The sequence below is a fragment of the Salmo salar genome, chromosome 11 (genome assembly GCF_965601325.2).
Source record: "Salmo salar chromosome 11, fSalSal1, whole genome shotgun sequence".
NCBI classification, from domain to species: Eukaryota; Metazoa; Chordata; class Actinopteri; order Salmoniformes; family Salmonidae; genus Salmo; species Salmo salar.
In genome coordinates, this window is record NC_138301.1 from 6,950,624 (window position 1) to 6,975,103 (window position 24,480).

The 24,480-nt window shown below is 41.8% G+C and overlaps 1 protein-coding gene across 1 annotated transcript in view; it reads left to right on the top strand.

Annotated features, from left to right (window-relative positions):
* LOC106561902 (protein kinase C-binding protein NELL1) overlaps positions 1–24,480 on the top strand; it is a 527,033-nt gene that overhangs the window by 473,415 nt on the left and 29,138 nt on the right. Inside the window, exon 16 of the mRNA XM_014126233.2 lies at positions 15,229–15,369. Within this exon, the coding sequence (XP_013981708.1) occupies positions 15,229–15,369 (141 nt within the window). The remainder of the gene's footprint in view (positions 1–15,228; positions 15,370–24,480) is intronic.

Consider the following 24,480-nt stretch of genomic DNA (forward strand, 5'->3'; position numbering starts at 1 on the left):
AACATGAATAATATTCAAGGTGGACGAATGCATTCTCTTTTATAACGTATTGGAACGAGGGTACCCAACATGAACTCGCGCGCCAGGTGTCTAATGGGCCATCATCGTTCCATGGCTCTTGTTCGGTCAGATCTCCCTCCAGAAGACTCAAAACACTTTGTAAAGGCTGGTGACATCTAGTGGAAGCAATAGGAAGTGCCAAAATATTCCTCAGCCCCTGTGTTTTTCAATGGCATAGGTTTAAAGGTAATACAACACATCAGGTATCCACTTCCTGTCAGAAAATGTCTCAGGGTTTTGCCTGCCAAATGAGTTCTGTTATACTCACAGACACCATTCAAACAGTTTTAGAAACTTTAGGGTGTTTTCTATCCATATATAATAAGTATATGCATATTCTAGTTACTGGGTAGGATTAGTAACCAGATTAAATCGGGTACATTTTTTTATCCAGCCGTGCAAATACTGCCCCCTAGCCCTAACAGGTTAATTGCATACCGTCTGTAAGCTGTTAGTGTCTTAATGACCGTTCCACAGGTTTTCCACATGTTCGTGAATTGTTTATGGTTCATTGAACAAGCATGGGAAACAGTGTTTAACCCTTTACAATGAAGATCTGTGAAGCAAAATCTAACACATCACTGAGCACCACTCTTCATATTTTAAAGCATGGTTGTGGCTGCATCATTTATTTTATCTTTATTTAACTAGGCAAGTCAGTTAAGAACAAATTATTATTTTCAATGACAGTGGGTTAACTGCCTTGTTCAGGGGCAGAATGACAGATTTTTACCTTTTCAGCTCAGGGATTCGATCTTACTAGTCCAACACTCTAACCACCTGTCGCCCCAATCATGTTGTGGATATGCTAATGATCGGCAAGGACTAGGGATTAATTTTGGAAGCTAAGCACAGGCAAGATCCTAGAGGAAAACCTGGTTCATTCTGCTTTCCAACAGACACTGGGTGACAAATTCACCTTTCAGCAGGACAATAACCTAAAACACAAGGCCAAATATACACTGGAGTTGCTTACCAAGACAACATTGAATGTTCCTGAGTGGCCTAGATACAGTTTTAACTTAAACTGTCTTGAAAATCTATGGCAAGACTTGAAAACGGCTGTCTAGCAATGATCAACAACCAACTTAACATAGCTTGATAAGTTTTAAAAAGAATAATGGGAAAATATTGTACAATCCAGGTGTGCAAAGCTCTTAGAGACTTACCTAAAAAGACTCACAGCTGTAATTGCTGCCAAAGGTGATTCTAACACGTATTGACTCAGGGGTTTGAATACTTATCTAATCAAGATACTGTGAATTAGTGTTTTATTTGTCATTAATCTGAACTTTTATTTTTTTCTTCCACTTTAACAGAGTATTTGGTGTAGATCGTGAGGAAAAAAATACAATTAAATACATTTTAATCCCAACTTGTAACACAACAAAATGTGGAAAAAGTCAAGAGGTCTGAATAGTTTCTGAAGGCGCTGTAGATAACTACCATACAATTTCCAAATGATCTTGCCAATAACTTTTTTTTACCTCAAACTCTATTCTTAATTAGGTTATAGGCCTGGACATATCACCATTTCAGCTGGTAGGCTTGTTTCAGATGTGTTAAATTGCTTAGATAATAAAAATAATTGTGCTGTCTTATTTATAGACCTTTCCAAGGCCTTCAACACTGTTGACCATCACATTACCATTCAAAGGTTGACTGATATAGGCCAGGATCAGGTTTCTTGTAAGTGGTTTGAGAATTATCTGTCAGTCAGGACACTGATTTCAGATGGTGTTTAGTTTAGTTTCCTGGATATTATGAAAGGTGTAACACAGGGGTTGTTATTGGGACCTTTTCTCTTTACTATGTTAGACCAATATTATTTATATATCTGTTAACTAGTAATTAGTCTGTATGCTGACAATACTGTAATCTATACCATTGCCCCAACTGTAGACCAGCCATTGTTAGAGCTGCAATCTGACTTGGTTGCCTTACAAAAAGCCCTGGTTGGTTTAAAACATGTATTTAATGTGGTGAAAACTAAATATATGTTCTATAATTCTTGCAAAAATGTTTTAGATGGACTACATATTTATTATTTGAAGGGTGCTCTCATTGATTGGGTTCCCGCCTATAAATATCTGAGCATTTGAATTGACAAGGATTTAACGTTTACAAAAACTTACTGGTGAGCTTGTTAAAAAGCTAAGATTCAACCCTTTCCACTCATACCAGTATACAGGTTAAAAATGGCCAATTTGGGCACTATTAAGCACCTAAATTGGAACGTAGTGGCTGTACAGTAACATACCAGACATGCATTAGAGTTCTGGCTTTGCACTGTATGGTTTTTGACTGACAGTCGTTCTGAGCTTGAGCACCAATCGCGACAAGAAGTTGGCCCCATCCCTTCCGCTAATTGGGTAACTTTTGCATATTTTTTGTTGTCTGATCATTGTCACTGTAAATTAAGATGACCAAATGTATTTTTGAAAGATGTTCAGGATTATAAAAAATACCACTTTGATGTCATACAAGCAATCCACGTGCACTTCACATCCCCGAATCATAAAACGCATATACATTGTCAACGTTTAAGATCACTATGTTTGATGTACAGTTACAGGATTACATGTCGTCATACCCTGGGTTGTTTTGAACAGAATGAACCTATGTTTATTGTTAAAAAACTTGCGCTCATCACTCCTTTCTATGCGCACCAAAATTACGGTCTGTTTCTCTGAATTGCCTTGTCAAAGCCAAACACTGTAAGATTAGCTAGTCATGTAAGAAATAGAACAGGCTTTCAAATCATGCCAACTGTCACGCTCTGACCTAGGAGAGCTGTTTTTTCTCTGTTTAGTTAGGTCAGGGTGTGATAGGTGGGTGGGCATTCTATGTTTTTGTTTTCTATGTTTTGGCCAGGTATGGTTTCCAATCAGGGACAGCTGTCTATCGTTGTCTCTGATTGGAAGCCATACTTAGGCAGCCTGTTTTTCCTGTGTTGGTGTGGGTAGTTGTTTTCCGTTTTGTTAGTATACCTGACGGAACTCTTGGCTGTCGTTTTGTTGTTTTTTGTTTAAGTGTTTTCATTAAAGTAAAGTATGAGCACTCTACACGCTGCGCCTTGGTCCCCTTTATACGACCCGCGTTACACCAACATGGCCAGATTGCGATTTTTAATGGACCATTTTTGGATTGAGTAAACAGTAGTAATTGGGTAATAGCGGGATGCAGGGTTGTGTTCCAAATGAAACAACTGTAAGTGGGCTTCCTCTAGTTACTCAATGGCACAGCTAGGAGAGCTAAAAAAAGTACCTTAGTGAAAGTTATTTATAATTAGGGTTACATGGAGAAAATTGGACCTCTGAAATGAAAATGGATGGCCCACTCTTCAACAAAATGTATTTTACCTAAACCCTCCCTGAATGCTTGAGAAAAAAAACAATGACTATACCCAAGAGACTATACCCAAGAGAATAATTAAAATATAAAATGGATAGCAGAGAACATCCTTAGCGTTTTAGCGTCACTTCTTGGACAAACCAGATTCTTAGATATGCCATTTTAGGAACTGTATTTCATTCTGTATGCAGCGGCGGTTCTAGCCTTTGTGGCTCCCTGGGCGAACCCCCCCTTCAGCGCCCCCCCGCCAACAAAAAAAAGCACAATCCTGCACTAACTGGAATTTTTATTCAGACATTTGGAACAACACAAATAAATAATCATAACATTTAAAACTATATAAATATTTTTTTAAATAAGACTCATAAATGTAAAAAATATGTTAGAAAGACAAATAGAAACAAATTATAGTATATAAATAAAATAAAAAAATAACAATTATTACACTATCACCCTATTGCCAATAAAAAACACACAAATAAAACTAAACTGCACAAATCCTATTTCACACAAATACACAAACACACTTATAAAGAAGAGAACCTGATTATTACATGATTGCGCTTCAAACAAGAACACACAAACTAAATTGCACAACTAATTGCATTAGTATTGTACAAAGTTAGAGGTACGCTATTTGATAGATTCCCCCTCCCCCCCTACCTGGGGCTTCTAGTGGGAGACCTGAGGTCAACCTACCCCTGCCCCCCTCCCCATCTCGTACTTCTGAGAGGGAGATCTTCCCAGGCAGTAGCCTGCCTAGCTCACAAACTAGAATCAGGGCGCCCACACCAACAAGGTTAATATCATTGACGTGAAGTGCAGGGCGCTCGTTTTTGTGCGGGCGCCCTGTGCCGCCCCCGGCAAGATGCTACCTTGGGCATCTGCCCATGTCGCCTATACCTAAATCCGCCACTGCCTGTGAGCATTACATGGTATGCTTACAGGAATTTTGATTGCACACAGGGCTGCGTGCAAGAAGGTTGTGGGATCACAGACCACTGTGGACAAAAGTAGGGGTGGAAAGATCTATTTTATAATAAAAGCTTTGAATTAATCTATCGTCGTATTTGCAGGTCAGAGAAAAAAGCCTTATATAAACATTTCATGTGATTCTACATCATTTTACATATAGGCAGAATCTGTTTTAATACAACACAAATCACCAAAATTACAGAGTAATGGACAGAGAGAGAGGCCTACGTGTTCATCTTATATTTATCCAATGCAAAATCAGTGTCTTGTTTGCAACGAAACTGTCCCTGTTTGCAAATAATTAAATCTGAGACGTCATTAGGAATCTGTGCATGGTACTTCCAAAAGTTAGACAGTATACCTACCGACACAGAAAAATGTAAGCTTTAACTGCTGTCTACTCTTCTTCCTTAACCCAATGAGAGAAGGTTTTAAGTGTTTCCCTAAAATCTGTCTGGGTTTAAACATTTATTTTACAGAAAGTGAATAGCTTAATCAATTGGTAGTGAAAGTCATTTTTTTCCCTACTCGGCTATAGAAAGTTGTAGCTCAGCCACTGAATGTCAAAGAAATGACACAATTTATTTTTCTTCACAACCAATCCCTCTTGTTGTTAGTAGAGTCTAATTAAAATGAAGATGTTGAAATGAATTATGCCTACTTAAAATTTGCCTACTTTCAGCACCATCAGCTGTCCATTTCCAATTGATTGTGCCGCGACTGCTGCTTCAAGTTTCAGCACCACAAGTTACTCAAATCTGTCTCACTGTTAGGTCAATAACTGATAAATGCATCATGGACAAGAAAAATATTGTTTTTATTAAAATAAATTATATACTGATCAAAAATATAAATGCAACATGCAACAATTTCAAAGATTTTACTCATATAAGGAAATCAGTCAAATCAAATAAATAAATTAGGCTCTAATCAATGGATTTCACAATACTGGGCAGCGACGCAACAATGGATGGGCCTGGGAAGGCATAGGCCCACCCACTTGGGAGCCAGGCCCAGCCAATCAGAATTCGTTTTTCCCCACGAAAGGGCTTTATTACAGAGAGAAATACTCCTCAGCTTCATCAGTTGTCCGGGTGGCTGGTCTCAGACAATCCCGCAGTTGAAGTAACCGGATGTGGAGGTCCTGGGCTGGCATGGTTACATGTGGTTTGTGGTTGTGAGACTGGTTGGATGTAAATTCTCTAAAATTACGTTGGAGGCAGCTTATGGTAGAGAAATTAACATGAAATTCTCTGGCTTCAGCTCTGGTGGACCTAACAATGAGACAGACCTAACAATGAGACAGATTTGAGTAACTTACATTGTGGTGCTGAAACTTGAAGCACCAGTCGCGGCACAATCAATCAGAAATGGACAGCTGATGGTGCTGAAAGTTGCACTATGACAAAACTGCACATTTTAGAGTGGCCTTTTATTGTCCCCAGCACAATGTGCACCTGTGTAATGAGCATGCTGTTTAATCAGCTTCTTGATATGCCACAACTGTCAGGTGGATGGTTTATCTTGGCAAAGGAAAAATGCTCACGAACAGGGATGTAAACAAATGTGTGCACAAAATTTTAGATAAATAAAGCTTTTTGTGTGTATTGGACATTTCTGGGATCTTTTATTTCAGTTCTTGAAACATGGGACCAAGACTTTACATGTTGCGTTTATATTTTTGTTTAGTATAGTAGTAGCAAGCTATCAAAGTTGACCTTCGGTCCTTCTCTCCTTCTCATCTACCTGCTCACCCTCTCAAACTGAACAGAACATAGGCTATAGGCTAGTCCGCATGCAAGATATTGCATTTTTTTTAGACTAGTCCTTAATCAACAACAAATATTTGATTCTCTTCCTGAACTGCCATTGTAGGCCTACACAGCACAGCATTGGTTAGGCAGAATAAAACACATTTTAATCATCGTGAGCAGAGCAGGCTGGGGCTCAGGGTTGGAATATCAATTGCAATGTGCAGTGGGGTAGTGCTATTTTTTTAGGTGAGGGAGTGCAACACATTTAAATTATGTCCTTATTTAAGTTTATACCGACAGGTGTAGCCTATTGAATATCATTGTAGAATAGGCATATGCATAAAATGCATCCTCCAATTGAAACGTCTTCCTAAGCCCACACATATTGTCAGAAGAAAAATGTATATTTTTAACACCCTCAAACACCAAGTCTGACATACCTAATTTCAAAATAGGCCATCATCACTGTCAATTGTGAATTCTTCATGTGTTACCGGTGAAATGTCCAAACTGCATACCAATCATTTGACCTCAATCAGTTTCATGTGAATATGCATTTAGATCTTCCTGCATTACTGTTTCATGGGCAAATTAAAGGAGATGTTGTTAAACTATTAGCCTTTCTTGTCAGCCTATTTTGTTTTAATCAAAGCATATATCCTGCTTAGTTGCACACACCGTTAAATGACTGAGGTGTTGTTACAGTAGGCTAGCCTTTATGCTTTTATATCCATTTCAGTTATGTAAAATAGTAATTCATAATTGTGATGTTGCTAGATATTGATTCTGCTTTGATCTAACTTCACTAACGAGCACCATTGTGAGAAGTGATAATCTTCTATTTGTAATAATAAGTAATGAGTAGGACTAGGCAACAGTTCATGATGAGGATTATTTTAAGTGATTTGAACGCCCTTCGATTCGTGTTGGTGAAAGGAGAGCACAGTAACCATGTGGTCACATCGTTCTGGGTTCCACTGCGCAAGAGGGATCCCGTGGAGTTTTATAAACATCAAGGCAGACATGCAGTGAATTTAGATCCTAGATCTTGTTGGTGTGATGATAAGGTTCATGTGTTGGATCAGTTTGTTTGCATACGCAATAGAGGTAGTACATTTCTGTAAGTTAAGCAATCAGAGAATAGGACGAGTTCAAGTGTGTCATAGGCCTACATGAGCCCCAAGTCGATAAAACTGTTTTGAGGACAATAATTTTAGCAACCCCTGGTAGAGTTCTCTCTGTGGCTGTTCTTGTTACGTTGGATTTGACTTGCTCAAAGTGGTCAAGCCTCTGACCGACAGGCCTCTGTACACACAACTACAGTTATTCATCATTCACACCACCGCCAGAGAGAGAGAAGACAAGGAAGAAACCACTATTTACCTATAGGCTGCTATAGCCTACATATTTATTCAGTTTTCATGGAATTTTTATGGTAATTAAATATCATTTATTTTGAATTTTTCTGAATTCATTTTCAACATATTTTTACCAGCTCCGTTTAATCTCAAATACCCATTCTGGAAATGTCGATCCATCCCTTATAGTTGAAGACTCTTCTTTGAGTCATAAAAGTGCATTAAAATTGTTCAGGAACTGTGCACATTTTGGAGAGGTGTGTGGCAACTTGGAGACACCAGTTAGTCCTCTCACTCAAACCTTTGTAATTTTCTTGTCTTATGCTACACCTACCCTACATTTTCCCGGAATACTCATATGTTACTGAATGTATCCAGAGTATTGTCAGATTTCCTTATCAACAAATGTGGCGAGAAGTACAGTAAATATAAAACGCACATAAAATCAAGTGTTTTATGGTTAGATTCAGTCTTTTCAGGTGAACTGTTGTGTATTCACCTTTTGGTGAATGATCTCCATTATCTTCAAACTTTTCCCTTTCATTTGCTACCATGGTTATGCTTATGTTTTTCATAATTTTCTGTAAGAAACATTTAAATGTATCCCTATCCATATAGATCTATTCCCACCAGTGTAAATGGTTAACGTCGACTTCTTTTTATAGATATTGCCTCACTCTAAACAGCAGGAAGCAGATGGTCAAAAACTCGCAGGAAAGTTGACTGTACAATGGTAACACTATTTACTAGAATGCACCAGCCACTACTCTTAAACCTTTGGATGCCGTCTACCATAGTGCCCTTTGCTTTATCACAGGTGATTAGTTTTAATATGAATAACTGCATCCTGTATCAAAAGGTTGGCTGGTCCTCATTAAAGCCCCGTAGATCAATTCCATATTCCCTTTTTGTTTACAAAGCTCTACTAAACAAGCTTCCGACTTACCTAACTTTGTTGTTTGTTGAAATATAAAAACATGAGTTACCAAACCCGTTCACAGGGTTGATTAACTCTCAAGGTTCCTCGGGTCTTGACGAATTAGGTAAATCTGCCTTCAGTTTTAATGACCCTCATTTTTTTAATAACCTGCGTCTTGATTCCCTGGTGTCGCTAGTGCAGTTTAGGAGTCTGTTGAATTTCTTAAATGAGAATTGCATTGTTTTGATTCAATTTAAAAATGGATTGTGGTCAACAATTGAAGTAAAAAAATGTTTTATCCTGTATTATTATTGTTATGTTTTAATTTTTTTTTTGAATGTTTGTGTTGAATTTGTTGTCCATAGGGCACCATTGAAAATGAGACCCTTATCTCAATGGGCTCTCCTGATTAAATAAAAGTTTAATGAAAAAAAGAAAATAATAACTTATGTTATGCTGTAGAACTTATCCATGCTTCTTAAAAAAAGATAGCATATCACTTAAATCGAAAGCATTAGACTTTTACAGTAAATGCATATAAAACCTATTGTAACATTCTGTTGAAAAAATTAAAATGGACACATTCATTACACGTGTAACAATATTGTATATTTTGAATCCCAGATACTCATAGTTGCCCTTTGACAACTGCTTTAAAATCATGAAATATGATATCCTTTCTGTTCTAATAACTTGTTCTGTCTTGCAATAGCCTTTGCGACCATAACATTTAAATAATCATGCCCAGTGTTGTACGGCTACATCTACCTCCTGTTTGATTTGTTTATATTCAGTCAAAGTTTGGATCAGAATCAATGAAAGCTGTGTAGCAAAGTGATTTCCCTATGCGTACTCCTATGTGCACACACCCAGCACACATATTGTACCATGACGGTGCTGTCTGTGTAGTATGTAGCATTTTTTTCTCATAACACTCATCATAACACGGTAATGTAGAGATAATTTTTCCCTGTGAGGCTATTAAAATGGAGAGAGAGAGATTGTGTGATAAAGTGCCAACGTGTATGTTACCGGTCTATTCATACCCTTAATGAAGCTCTTGAGATGACATGATCGCAGTGTTGTGGAAATAATTGTCTTCCACAAATGATCCAGTGCCCACCCTTGGGCAAATTAGTTACAACTTTTCAAATTTATGTTGCCTGGATTAATGACAGAGAAAATATTTAATGACTAGCTCCAAAGGGACAGGAGATATTATTGTCCACAGTTTGGTGGGGGACAAAATGTATAATTTGCGGAACATGTAATGGGCCGAGCTTATAGGTTCTTATGGGAAACTTGTTGCTCATGAGGTAGCCTCTGTTCCGGTTTTCAGGGGAAATGGAAAGAGAGCCTGTGATGTGACTTCTGCTTTTGGATGTTAACAAGGCGACACTCCATCTTAACTCCTCCTCCACATTTACTGGATTGGTTAAACAGTGCAGATGAGAACCTCCCCTGACAGTTATTTTTCTTCTCATCAAGACCAGCATGTAGGGGATCTAGTTTCAGTTTCTTTTACACCTGCTACATTAGATTACACGTGAAGAGATGCATATATATACAAAATGTCATGACTGTAGCTCAAATGGGACAGGAGATATGCTTGTTGCCAGCCAGTCATTCTCAGCCCCGTACACACTCACAGCAGAGATGGGTCTAGCTAGCATAAGCACTGTGTGATTCCTACAAAAGCCCCATACACCCTCACAGCAGAGCTGGGTGTAGCTAGCATAAACACTGTGTAGTTCCTACAGAAACTTTAGCAGATTATTTTTTTAAATGCTATTTTTTATTTTAGAGAATTATTTGGTGATAACAGGCCTATACAGACATTGACAATCCAGTAGTACACATCTATTGTAACCAATCGTGATTTTAGAATGTAAATCTAGGTGGGGAAAAAAACTAAGATAAAGCTGTCCCAAAAGCAGAGCTTTCTTTTCAGCATCATGTAGTGAATCCTTACCACCGCTACACCTGGCTATCAGTGGAGCCTTGTCTGCCAGAGAAACAGTTCATTCAACCTTATTTACTGCCTTTTTTTTAAATATACAGTACCAGTCAAAAGTTTGGACACCTACTCATTCAAGAGTTTTTTTATTTTTACAATTTTCTACGATGAGGGCTGGATCCAGGATATTCCTGGCGGGGACCCAACACCTCTCCTCTAGTCAACGAGGTACTGGAATCCCCTGACTTGAGGTTGAACACACAGGAGGCACCTCACTGTGTACGCAAATGGCCGTCAATGAGACGGGAGAGAGGGATGGGCCTGGAAACAGGAGAAAAAGGGCTGTGAGACAGGAGTTTAATTCTAGATACATGGAAAGTGGGATGTACGTATACGGAGGATGCATGGCAACAGAAGGCGAACAGCAAAGGGGCTAAGGACCTTAGAGATGGGGAAAGGGCTGATTAAATGGGGGGAAAGTTTGCAGGACTCCACCTGGAGGGGCAGATCCCGAGTGGAAAGCCATACCCTCTGCCCAACACGGTAGTGGGAAAAAAGGGTCCGGTGGCGGTCCGCCTGTCGTTGATACCTGGAGGTGGTCTTGAGAAGAGTGGCCCGGGCTCTCTTCCAGGTATGGCGACAGTGACGGATGAACATCTGGGCAGAAGGAACGCTGACCTCTTCCTCCGGGAAGAGTGGGGTCTGATATCGCAGGGAACACTCAAAAGGCGAGAGACCAGTAGCAGAACAGGGAAGGGTGTTGTGGGCATATTCCACCCACACAAGTTGCAGGATCCAGATGGTGGGATTGGTGGAGACGAGGCAATGTAGAGTCGTCTCCAGGTCCTGATTTGCTCGCTCCGACTGGCCGTTAGACTGGGGTTGAAAACCAGAGGACAGGCTAGCCGACAACCCAGTGAGGATGCAGAACGCCTTCCAAAACCGGGATGAGAACTGAGGCCATGATCGGAGACCATGTTGACCGGAAGTCCATGGATCCGGAAGACATGCTGCATCATAAGTTGGGCCGTCTTCTTAGCTGAGGGCAACTTAGGAAGGGGGATAAAATGGACAGCTTTGGAAAACCTATCCACCACCGTAAGGATGGTGGTGTTGCCATCTGACAGAGGGAGACCCGTGATGAAGTCCAAGGATATATGGGACGAGTGGCAGTGAGAAACAGGGAGTGGTTAAAGGAGGCCAGCCAAAGCTTGCCGCGGAGTCTTGTTCTGCGCACACAGTGCAGGGGGCAACGAACGCGGAAACATCAGGAACCATGGTGGGCCACCAAGCGTTGTTGGACAAAATCCAAGTTCCGACGGGAGCCAGGATGACAGGTGAGCCTCGAGGAATGTGCCCATTTCAGGACCGGAGCATGGTCAGAGTCCGAGACAAACATCTGGTTAGCCCCCCCAGGGTCCGGCTGGAAACACTGCGCCTTGCAGACCAGACTCTATTCCCCAGATGATATCAGCCGCTAGACAGAAAGTAGGGAGGATGATCTCGGGGTCCGATGGTGTAGTAGTGAGACTGTACAGACGTGAGAGTGCATCAGGCTTCACATTCTTGGACCCCGGGCGGTAGGAGATAGTGAAATGGAAATGAGTGAATAACAGGGCCCATCTCGCCTGCCTGGAGTTGAGGCGCTTGAGTTTCCTATGGTCCGTCCACACCAAGAACGGATGTTCCGCCCCTTCTAACCAGTGCCTCCACTCCTCCAGCTCCATCTTAACTGCGAGTAATTCTCGATTTCCCACGTAATAGTTTCTCTCAGCAGGGATGCAGCTTTTGGTCCTGGGCAGGACGCTGGGACAGGACAGCCCCCACTCCGACGTCCAAGGCGTCGACCTCCACCACAAACTGACGGGACAGGTATGGATGGATTAAGTTGGGAGCTGTAGTGAATCGCTGCTTGAGTTCTGAGAACACCAGATCAGCTGCTGGAGACCATATGAACGGAACCTTTGAAGAGGTGAGTGCAGAAAGAGGGGAGGAAAGGGTGCTGTAACCCCGGACGAAACGACGGTAGAAGTTAGCAAACCCCAAGAAAACCCCAACTGCACTCTGGATGTGGGTTGAGGCCAATCCACCACCTCTCTCACCTTGTCAGGATCCATCTGAATATTCCCTGCAGCGATGACGTATGCTAGGAAGGAGATCATGACATCAGTGATCTTCAGGTCAGAGCACTAGAAAGAGGACTGAATTCCTGACTTGGAATTCCGAGTTAGATGACCGTTCCACACGTATTTTCCCAGTCAGAGCAAAACATCTTCCAAAGTCTGAGATTTCTCAGTTTCAAGTTTACAGTTGTTTTGAAGTCATGCTGGATTGACCGCATGGCCAATGTATTCAACCTTTTCTGGCCCATGGTGTTGCATGTGAATGTTTATTATTTTAAGCTTGGAAAAGAGACCGTTAACCTCTTACATCTAGACGTTCCGCTAGCGGAACACCTGCTCCAATTTCCAATGATAGGCGTGGCGCGAATTACAAATTCCTCAAAAATACAAAAACTTCAATTTTTCAAACATATGACTATTTCACAGCATTTTAAAGACAAGACTCTCCTTTATCTAACCACACTGTCCGATTTCAAAAAGGCTTTACAGCGAAAGCAAAACATTAGATTATGTCAGCAGAGTACCCAGCCAGAAATAATCAGACACCCATTTTTCAAGCTAGCATATAATGTCACAAAAACCCAGAAGACAGCTAAATGCAGCACTAACCTTTGATGATCTTCATCAGATGACACACCTAGGACATTATGTTATACAATACATGCATGTTTTGTTCAATCAAGTTCATATTTATATCAAAAAACAGCTTTTTACATTAGCATGTGACGTTCAGAACTAGCATACCTCCCGCAAACTTCTGGGGAATTTACTAACAATTTACTAAATTACTCACGATAAACGTTCACAAAAAGCATAACAATTATTTTAAGAATTATAGATACAGAACTCCTCTATGCACTCGATATGTCCGATTTTAAAATAGCTTTTTGGTGAAAGCACATTTTGCAATATTCTAAGTACATAGCCCAGCCATCACGGGCTAGCTATTTAGACACCTGGCAAGTTTAGCCTTCACCAAAATCAGATTTACTATTACAAAAATGTTATTACCTTTGTTGTCTTCGTCAGAATGCACTCCCAGGACTGCTACTTCAATAACAAATGTTGGTTTGGTCCCAAATAATCCATCGTTATATCCGAATAGCGGCGTTTTGTTCGTGCGTTCCAGAAACTATCCGAAATGGTATATCAGGGTCGTGCGCATGGCGCAATTCGTGACAAAAAATTGCTAAATATTCCATTACCGTACTTCGAAGCATGTCAACCGCTGTTTAAAATCAATTTTTATGCAATTTATCTCGTAAAAAAGCGATAATATTCCGACCGGGAATCTCCTTTTCGGCAAACAGAGGAAAAATCACAAAGACGGGGGCGGCCAGGGCAAGCGCCTAAGCCCACAGTCCCTTGATCGGCCACTTGAGAAAGGCGATAATGTGTTTCAGCCTGGGGCTGGGATGACGACATTCTGTTTTTTCCCGGGCTCTGAGAGCCTATGGAAGACGTAGGAAGTGTCACGTTAGAGCAGAGATCCTTTGTAATTGAATGAGATGGCAAAGAAGTTCAAGAAATTGTCAGACAGGCCACTTCCTGTAAAGGAATCTCTCAGGTTTTGACCTGCCATTTGAGTTCTGTTATACTCACAGACACCATTCAAACAGTTTTAGAAACTTTGGAGTGTTTTCTATCCAAAGCCAATAATTATATGCATATTCTAGTTACTGGGCAGGAGTAGTAACCAGATTAAATCGGGTACGTTTTTTATCCAGCCGTGAAAATACTGCCCCCTAGCCATAACAGGTTAAGTCCAATGACCGAGCAGCATCAATACGTTTTAGCTATCATTTCTCTTGATATGACGAGGATTGAAAAGGATTTGCCAGTAGATTGTCGACTTGATTCATAATGATAACTATTTGTCTTGCTTGCTAGCTAAGATTTTGAAAGTATGATGTTGACAGTCCAATCAAAGCTACGGTAGATCAAAGCTACGGTAGATATAACGGGATTTAACATAATTTTATCTTTGGCCAATGACCTTGAGCCTTCTTGGATGGGCATTTCTAATGTAAATCCATGGCAGCGCCCAAGGGGCTTGAATTTTCGAACTCTCCCTGTAGATATTACCTCAATTGTTATTTACTGCTGCTCTTTAATTATTTGTTATTCTTATCTCTTACTTTTTTTAGGCCTTTTCTTAACTGCATTGTTGGTTAAAGGCTTGTAAGTAAGCATGTCAGTGTAAGGTTGTAAGGTTCACCTCTTGTATTCAGCGCATGTGACAAATAAAATTTGATTATGCGGTGATGTAGTGTCCCCGCGAGTGACAGAACACTGAGCCAATTACGGCGTAACTAGAGAACATTACCAACCCCAACGCTCCATATTTTCCACTGGCTGCCCCACCACCACAGAAAGCACTGAGCTAGAATGAAATACCTGCATTTTGGAGCTGCCTTATTCAAGAAATACATTTTATTTATTTTTTTACATTGTTTGCGAAACTGATTTGTGACACGTATTATTGCCAAAATAACATGCAAAACAGGCAACCCAACAATATATTTTCTGTAGCTAAAAAGGTGGGGCTCAAAACAGGCTCTGCCCCACCTGCCCTGAATGACGGGTCAACACTGATTGTAACAATCAGGAGACAGTTAGGATTGCCTTGAGTGCACATGTTATAGAATTGCATATAGATTAAGGAATTCATAGGCTCTTTGTGAAAAATAATGTTGATGGCATCAGATATACTGTGTGTTTCCCCCAGACATTGACGAGTGTGCGGAGGGCCTGATCCAGTGCCACAATCACTCCCGCTGTGTCAACCTGCCGGGCTGGTACCACTGTGAGTGCAGGAACGGTTTCCATGACAATGGCTCCTACCTGATTCACGGGAGCTCCTGCATCGGTTAGTGTGCAGTCATTATATTCCACTTCTGTTGATCGTCTCCATCGCTACTGCTCCTGTCCATCTTGGTCTTCTGTAGCTCAGTTGGTAAAGCTGTAAGTCGCTTTGGATAAAAGCTAATTGTCACATATTACAGGGGAGGGGTCTGATAACATGGCTATGCAGCATTTTATCTGCTGCATGTTGCAGCTTTTTGAAGTGTAGTCTGAATTAATTAGTGAACAAATGGAAATTGATTTGCACATCATGAGCACAGCAGTCATAAACAAATAGTAGACACAGAGTAACAATCAATGACAGTACAACATACTGTACAATATTCATGTCTATAGAAATCAATGTAAAATAGTGTTTAGTGCATAACAGCAGCTGACATAGTGAATCACAATCTCTGTTACAATGAGAAGAGCATGATTTCTGCCTATACCTCTCCCTATACAATGGTCAGGAATACACAGGAGAACATCACTATCTCTAAAATGTACTACGGAATGCTGTTAATTAGTGCAGAATATCTCTTTAGTTTATATTAGAATAACTTTATTTTTCCTGAGAGGGGAACTTTGTTTCTTACTGTTTGAGATGTATGCGTCACCCATATAGATACAGTAGGGAGTAGGGTATACTCTATGATAGGCAGCGTAAATATCCCAATGTCCATTCTCTATTTCTGAAATGAATAGCAGAGGACAGTGACTGTTGAGTCATATTATACTCTCTGAGAATGTACTGTACCCATTGCCCATGTGGAGGTAGCATGCTCGAACATAAAAAAGATATATAAACATGTTTCCTGATCAAAATCAAATCGCTAAATGATCCTTGGTATGACCTTAGAACAATTCCACTAGATAGTCTAAACCTGTGGGGGGGCTTAGACTATCTAGTGCCAAAAATAAGGGGTTAAATACATAATATAACATGTTAACTGATCTTTCTTGAATCTCTCAGATATATTTTTGGGGACTATCTGTTGTTCCATGAAGTGAATCTGTTATTCAGTGCGTTTGTATGAGCTAATAGCAGTAAGGCCCCCCCAAGAAATTCTGCAAATACATTTTTTATATATTTTTTGGATACTTCAATGAGTCTTAAAATTCTAAATCAAATAGCAAAATTATCCTTGGTATGACCTTTTTAAAACAATTGTAACGATGTACGCTGAGAGTCGGGAAGCAAGTTCAGGGAGTGAATACATTTAATAAATAAATGAATCAAACACGTAACACAAACAGCACACCAACATGGAACATGAACAGAAACATTAATGAATGGGGAAGAAACCATAGGGAGTGTCATATATAGGGCAGGTAATCAAGGAGGTGATGGAGTCCTGGTGAATGTCATTATGCACCTAACGCTGGTGACAGGTGTGCACCCTAACGAGCAGCCTGTTGACCTAGAGGCCAGAGAGGGAGCATACGTGACAGTACCCCCTCCCCGACGCGTGGCTCCAGCCGCAGGACGCCGACCAAGATGACGATCCCGGGGATCAGGAGCGGACCAGTCACCTCTGCTAAGGCGCGTAGACCTGTTGATCCGGCTTAGGTGCGAGTGCATGACGACTTAGAGCACCAGAGAGAGAGAATACGTGACTGTACCACCTCCCCAACGCGTTCGGCTCCAGACGCAGGACACCAAACACAGGAATGATCACGGGGATCGGGAGTGGACTGGTCGCCTCTGCTGAGGCGCAGAAACCTGACGAACCAGCTGAGGCCTCCCAGGTAGCTCCGGCTCCAACACCCGGACCCGACATCACCCCCAACACAAAAACTAACAATAAAAACACCCCCTGGTGCTTCCCTTTGGTGAGTCGTCATTCTGTATCAATGTACGCTGAGAGTCGGGAAGCAAGTTCAGGGAGTGAATACATTTAATAAATAAATGAAACAAACACGTAACACAAACAGCGCACCGACATGGAACATGAACAGAAACAATGATGACTGGGGAAGAAACCAAAGGGAGTGACATAAATAGGGCAGGTTATCAAGGAGGTGATGGAGTCCAGGTGAATGGCAGCAGGTGAAAGGTTGCAAGATCGAATCCCCGAGCTGACAAGGTAAAAATCTGTCATTCTGCCCCTGAACAAGGCAGTAACCCACTGTTCCTAGGCCATCATTGAAAATAAGAATTTGTTCTTAACTGACTTGCCTAATTAAATAAAGGTAAAACATTTTTTTTAAATGTCATTATGTGCCTGACACTGGTGACAGGTGTGTGCCCTAACGAGCAGCCTGGTGGCCTAGAGGCAGAAGAGGGAGCACACGTGACAACTATAGCTTATTAGAACTCCCCCACCCTCGGCTTAGACAGGGTTTAGACTCTGATGGGTTAAATCCTGTAATATTCATGTGTATGCATACGATACAGTTATGTATATCATTGCACCGACTGTCGATCAAGCTATGATAGAACTGCAATCTGATTTTGTTACATTACAAAAAAAGCCCTTGTTGATTTAAAACTTGTACATAATGCTGGTAAAACTAAAAACGAGATGTTCTTTAATTCATAGAAAAATGTCTGATGGGCTACATATTCACTCAATGGATGGTTCTCTCATTGAGCAGGTTCAAGCTGATAATATCTGGGTGTTCAAATTGATAAAGATCTAACATATAAAAAACATACTGATGAGCTACTTAAAAGCTAAGATTTAAAGTGGGTTTCTTTTTTAGAAATAGATCTTGCCTCTCCATGAACAGCAGGATGCAGATTGTATAGTCAACTTTCCTGCCAGTTCTTGACTAAGGTGACGCAATTTACCAGAATGCAGCAGCCTCTACTCTTTAACCTTTGGATGTCATCTACCATAGCGTCTTCACTTTATTACAGGTGACAGTTTTAATACTCATCACTGCATCCTGTATCGGAAGGTCGGCTGGACCTCGCTAAAGTCCCGTAGATCACTTCATTACTCCCTTCTTGTTTACAAAGCTCTGCTCCACAAGCTTCCAACATACCTCACTTCCCTGTTGAAATATCAAAATATGAGATACCAAACCCGTTCGCAGGGTTGGTTAACTCTTGAGGACCGCTTGTCTCCACAAAGTTTGGTAAATCCCCTTTGGTTTTAATGCACCACAGTTATGGAATACCTTACAAAACAAATTACATCTGGGTTCCCACGTACCGATAGGGCAGTTTACAACTCTGTTGTTAAATGAGTTTTTTGATTATTATAACTTGTTGTAATGTATTTAGAACTGTCTTGTAGTTTTTGTTTACCTTTTTGTTGTTGCTGTATTGATTACATTTTTGTCCTCAGGGCACCATTGTAAATGAGACACTGGTCTCAATTTGGTTTCCCTGAATAATTAAAAGTTCAAACAAATATATGTGAATAAATAAATAATGTTATATGCCTTTTATCCAATGTGACTTACAGTGTGTGCATATATAGGTGGCAACCACAACGGGACTTGAATTTACAATCCTGATGTTGCAAGTGCCATGCTCTACCAGCTAAACCACAACATACCACATAATAAAGTCCTCATCTGGGTCTGCCAAATTCTGTATGTATGGATCTGCTTACTGTACACCACTTCTCTTATCACCTCTCTTCTCCCAGAGTGAGTGTATAACATTTCCTCCTAGGTCAGGATGCGTCCTAAATGGCACTCTATTCTCAAAAGTAGTGTATTATATAGGGAATAGGGTGCTATTTAGGACGCAGGCCTACAGTACATTTGTATGTGGGCGTGCGTGTGGTTTAATTATACACTGGGAGCCTGGCCAAGCTGGATCTGAATAGACATTTACTAACCATATGCTTCAGGGAGGGGTGGTTTTAATAAACAGATTGTGCATGAAGATTATGATAATACGGAGAAAATTTTCTCCACTGTGTATGTGAGTGTGTGTATGCGTGTCTGTGTGTCTCTTTTTCTCTCTCTCTCTCCTCCCCCTTCTTTCTCTATTCGCTCTCTCTATCTATTGCACTGACGTCCATGACCTTTCTGTATGGACTACACAAATGAAGTACAGTTGAAATTGACCAATAAACAAATGCAGTACTGGCTGATGCCCCCTAATTATGAACAATATTGTCTTGTGTGTGTATGTGTCGGTTAGGCTACAGTATTTTTACCTGAGGTACAAAAAGATCAAATACACAATGTACCACACCCATCACTTTAAGGGTTGATCAGAGCGTTCTGTACTAACAACAGTAATCAAGCACCCAAGCTAACTTGCTAGCTACTTCTAGACATCTAAGTGAGAGAGTACAGCTCACTGAACATTACTCGCCCTAGCAGAGCAGGTTAGGCTGTTAAGTTATCCAGTGTTGGTGACTGTAACTGTGCTGTCAGATTGTAAGTTGTAAATTCAGAGCGTTTCGCATTCAGAGCGCACACCGCATTCAGAGTGCACATTGTAAATTCGCTCTGGCCGATGAGTAGGTTTGATTCAAACGTTTTGACCTCACAACGGAGTCAAGCACCCAAGCTAACATTGGCTAGCTTGCTAGCTACGTCCAGACACATAATGAGAGAACAACCAACTCTGACCATTTTACTCGCCCTAGCAGAGTTGGTTAGGCTGTTTTCGTGTTATCTAGAGCATTGGTGACTGTAACTGTGTTGCTGGCAACAATTTAATTATGCTTTTTTTGCCGACAATGGCCATATTCAACAGGTGTTGAGCATTCGTAAAGCTAATTTATGAACGCACCCGAAATGGTTACTTGCATAGTGGAGTATTTTATTAAGACATGTAGCTAGCTAGCTAGCTAGGTAAACAATGATCCATAATCCCAACTCATGACGTTACTACCCTGCATGAATCTGCAGGTAGCTAACCAACCAGGTTCAATGTTAGCTAGCTAACATTAGTCTATAGCTAGCCAAGTAAATGGCTCTGAGATACGAATAATAAGATCATACACGTAACTTTAGCTAGCAAGCCAAACAATTAACCATAATCCCAACTCATCACCCTCTCACTGTCCCCAGCTACTCACAAGGCAGGCAATACGCTTGACCTCATCTTCACTAGACAATGTTCTTCTACTAATCTCACTGCAACTCCCCTCCAAGTCTCCGATCACTACCTTGTATCCTTTTCCCTCTCGCTCTCCTCCAACACTACTCACTCTGCCCCTACTCAGATGATATTGCTCCATCGCAACCCTCTCTCTCCTGCTACTCTCTCCTCTTCCATTCTATCATCTCTTCCCTCTGCTCAATCTTTCTCCAACCAATCTCCTGATTCTGCCTCCTCAACCCTCCTCTCCTCCCTTTCTGCATCCTTTGACTCTCTATGTCCCCTATCCTCCCGGCCGGCTCGGTCCTCCCCTCCTGCTCCGTGGCTTTACGACTCATTGCGAGCTCACAGAACAGGGCTCCGGGCAGCCGAGCGGAAATGGATGAAAATTTGCCTCCCTGCGGACCTGCCATCTTTTCACTCCCTCCTCTCTACATTTTCCTCCTCTGTTTCTGCTGCTAAAGCCACTTTCTACCACTCTAACTTCCAAGCATCTGCCTCTAACCCTAGGAAGCTCTTTGCCACCTTCTCCTCCCTCCTGAATCCTCCTCCCCCTCCCCCTCCCCCCCCTCCTCCCTCTCTGCGGCTGACTTCGTCAACCATTTTGAAAAGAAGGTCGACGACATCCGATCCTCGTTTGTTAAGTCAAACGACACCGCTGGTCCTGCTCACATTGCCCTACCCTATGCTTTGACCTCTTTCTCCCCTCTCTCTCCAGATTAAATCTTGCGTCTTGTGACGGCCGGCCGCCTAACAACAAAGACCAAAGTCTAGCAACATGTCGGATGAGATAGCAAAAGCTCAGGTTGCCCAGGCCGGCGGAAATACAATCTTCGGCAAAATCATTCGCAAGGAGATTCCTGCAAAAATATTATTTGAAGATGACCCTATCCCCTCCTCTCTTCTCCAGACCATTTCCGGAGACTTTCTCCCTTAACTCACCTCGCTCATCAACTCATCCTTGACCGCTGGCTATGTCCCTTCCGTCTTCAAAAGAGCGAGAGTTGCACCCCTTCTCAAAAAACCTACACTCGATCCCTCCGATGTCAACAACTACAGACCAGTATCCCTTCTTTCTTTTCTCTCCAAAACTCTTGAACATGCCGTCCTTGGCCAGCTCTCCTGCTATCTCTCTCAGAATGACCTTCTTGATCCAAATCAGTCAGGTTTCATTGCTGGTCATTCAACTGAGACTGCTCTTCTCTGTGTCACGGAGGCTCTCCGCACTGCTAAAGCTAACTCTCTCTCCTCTGCTCTCATCCTTCTAGACCTATCTGCTGCCTTTGATACTGTGAACCATCAGATCCTCCTCTCCACCATCTCCGAGTTGGGTATCTCCGGCGCGGCTCACTCTTGGATTGCGTCCTACCTGACAGGTCGCTCCTACCAGGCGGCATGGCGAGAATCCTCCACACCACGTGCTCTCACCACTGGTTTCCCCCAGGCCTCAGTTCAAGGCCCTCTCCTATTCTCGCTATACACCAAGTCACTTGGCTCTGTCATATCCTCACATGGTCTCTCCTATCATTGCTACGAAGACGACACACAATTAATCTTCTCCTTTCCCCCTTCTGATAACCAGGTGGCAAATCGCATCTCTGCATGTCTGGCAGACATATCAGTGTGGATGACGGATCACCACCTCAAGCTGAACCTCGGCAAGACGGAGCTGCTCTTCCTCCCGGGGAAGGACTGCGCTTTCCATGATCTCGCAATCACGATGGACAACTCCATTGTGTCCTCCTCCCAGAGTGCTAAGAGCCTCGGCGTGACCCTGGACAACACCCTGTCATTTGCCGCTAACATCAAGGCGGTGACTCGATCCTGTAGGTTCATGCTATACAACATTCGCAGAGTACGACCCTGCCTTACACAGGAAGCGGCGCAGGTCCTAATCCAGGCACTTGTCATCTCCCGTCTGGATTACTGCAACTCCCTGTTGGCGGGGCTCCCTGCCTGTGCCATTAAACCCCTACAACTCATCCAGAACGCCGCAGCCCGTCTGGTGTTCAACCTTCCCAAGTTCTCTCACGTCACCCCGCTCCTCCGCAAACTCCACTGGCTTCCAGTTGAAGCTCGCATCTGCTACAAGACCATGGTGCTTGCCTACGGAGCTGTGAGGGGAACGGCACCTCCGTACCTTCATGCTCTGATCAGGCCCTACACCCAAACAAGGGCACTGCGTTCATCCACCTCTGGCCTGCTGGCTCCCCTACCTTTGCGGAAGCACAGTTCCCGCTAGGCCCAGTCAAAACTGTTCGCTGCTCTGGCACCCCAATGGTGGAATAAGCTCCCTTACGACGCCAGGACAGCGGAGTCAATCACCACCTTCCGTAGACACCTGAAACCCCACCTCTTAACCTCTATGGGCTAGGTGGGACACTTGGTGGGACGCTTGGCGCGTTATTCAAATTCCTCAAAAATGCAAAAACTTCAATTTTTCAAACATATGACTATTTTACACCATTTTAAAGACAAGACTCTCGTTAATCTAACCACACTGTCCGATTTCAGAAAGGCTTTACAACGAAAGCAAAACATTAGATTATGTCAGCAGAGTACCCAGCCAGAAATAATCAGACACCCATTTTTCAAGCTAGCATATAATGTCACATAAACCCAAACCACAGCTAAATGTAGCACTAACCTTTGATGATCTTCATCAGATGACAACCCTAGGACATTATGTTATACAATACATGCATGTTTTGTTCAATCAAGTTCATATTTATATCAAAAACCAGCTTTTAACATTCGAGGAGTTTGTATTTCGCACCACGCCTATCATTGGATATTGGAGCAGGTGTTCCGCTAGCGGAACGTCTAGATTTAACCTCTATGGGACCCCTTCCCGTTCTCATCCCGTTAACGGGATTGATTTTGACAACAGCCAGTGGAAAATCAGAGTGCCAAATTTTAAACAGCTAAAATCTCATAACATTTTCTCAAACAATCAACTATTTTACACCATTTTAAAGATAAACTTCTGGTTAACCTCTCTGGGCTAAATCGTCCCACCTACGCAACAGCCAGTGTAATCCCGTGGCGGGATTTTCAAATACCTTAGAAATGCTATTACTTCAATTTCTCAAACATATGACTATTTTACACCATTTTAATTTCTTTGGGCTAGGGGGCAGTATTTTCACATCCGGATAAAAAACGTACCCGATTTAATCTGGTTACGACTCCTGCCCAGTAACTAGAATATGCATATAATTATTGGCTTTGGATAGAAAACACCCTAAAGTTTCTAAAACTGTTTGAATGGTGTCTGTGAGTATAACAGAACTCCTATGGCAGGCAAAAACCTGAGAAGGTTTCATTCAGGAAGTGGCCTGTCTGACAAGGTGTTGTTGTTCTTGCTTCTGTGTATTGAAGAGTCAGGATCTTAGCTGTAACGTGACATTTCCTAGGGCTCCAATAGGCTCTCAGAGCCCTGGAAAAACCTGAACGATGACGAGGCAGCCTCAGGCTGAAACATATTATTGCCTTTTCTAAGTGGCCCATCAGAGGACAATGGAATTAGGCGCGTGCCCGATTCGACCCCGTGCAGTATTTTCCTTCGGCTGTTTAGCTAATTGCAGATTCCCGGTCGGAATATTATCGCTTTTTTACGAGAATAATGGCATAAAAATTGATTTTAAACAGCGGTTGACATGCTTCGAAGTACGGTAATGGAATATTTAGAATTTTTTTGTCACGAAATGCGCCATGCGTGCGACCGTTATTTACCATTTCGGATAGTGTCTAGAACGCACAAACAAAACGACGCTATTCGGATATAACGATGGATTATTTGGGACCAAACCAACATTTGTTATTGAAGTAGAAGTCCTGGGAGTGCATTCTGACGAAGAACAGGAAAGGTAAGACCATTTTTCTTATAGTAAATGTGATTTTGGTGAAGGCTAAACTTGCCGGGTGTCTAAATAGCTAGCCCTGTGATGCCGGGCTATCTACTCAGAATATTGCAAAAATGTGCTTCATCCGAAAAGCTATTTTAAAATCGTACATATCGAGTGCATAGAGGAGTAATGTATCTATAATTCTTAAAATAATTGTTATGCTTTTTGTGAACGTTTATCGTGAGTAATTTAGTAAATTGTTAGTAAA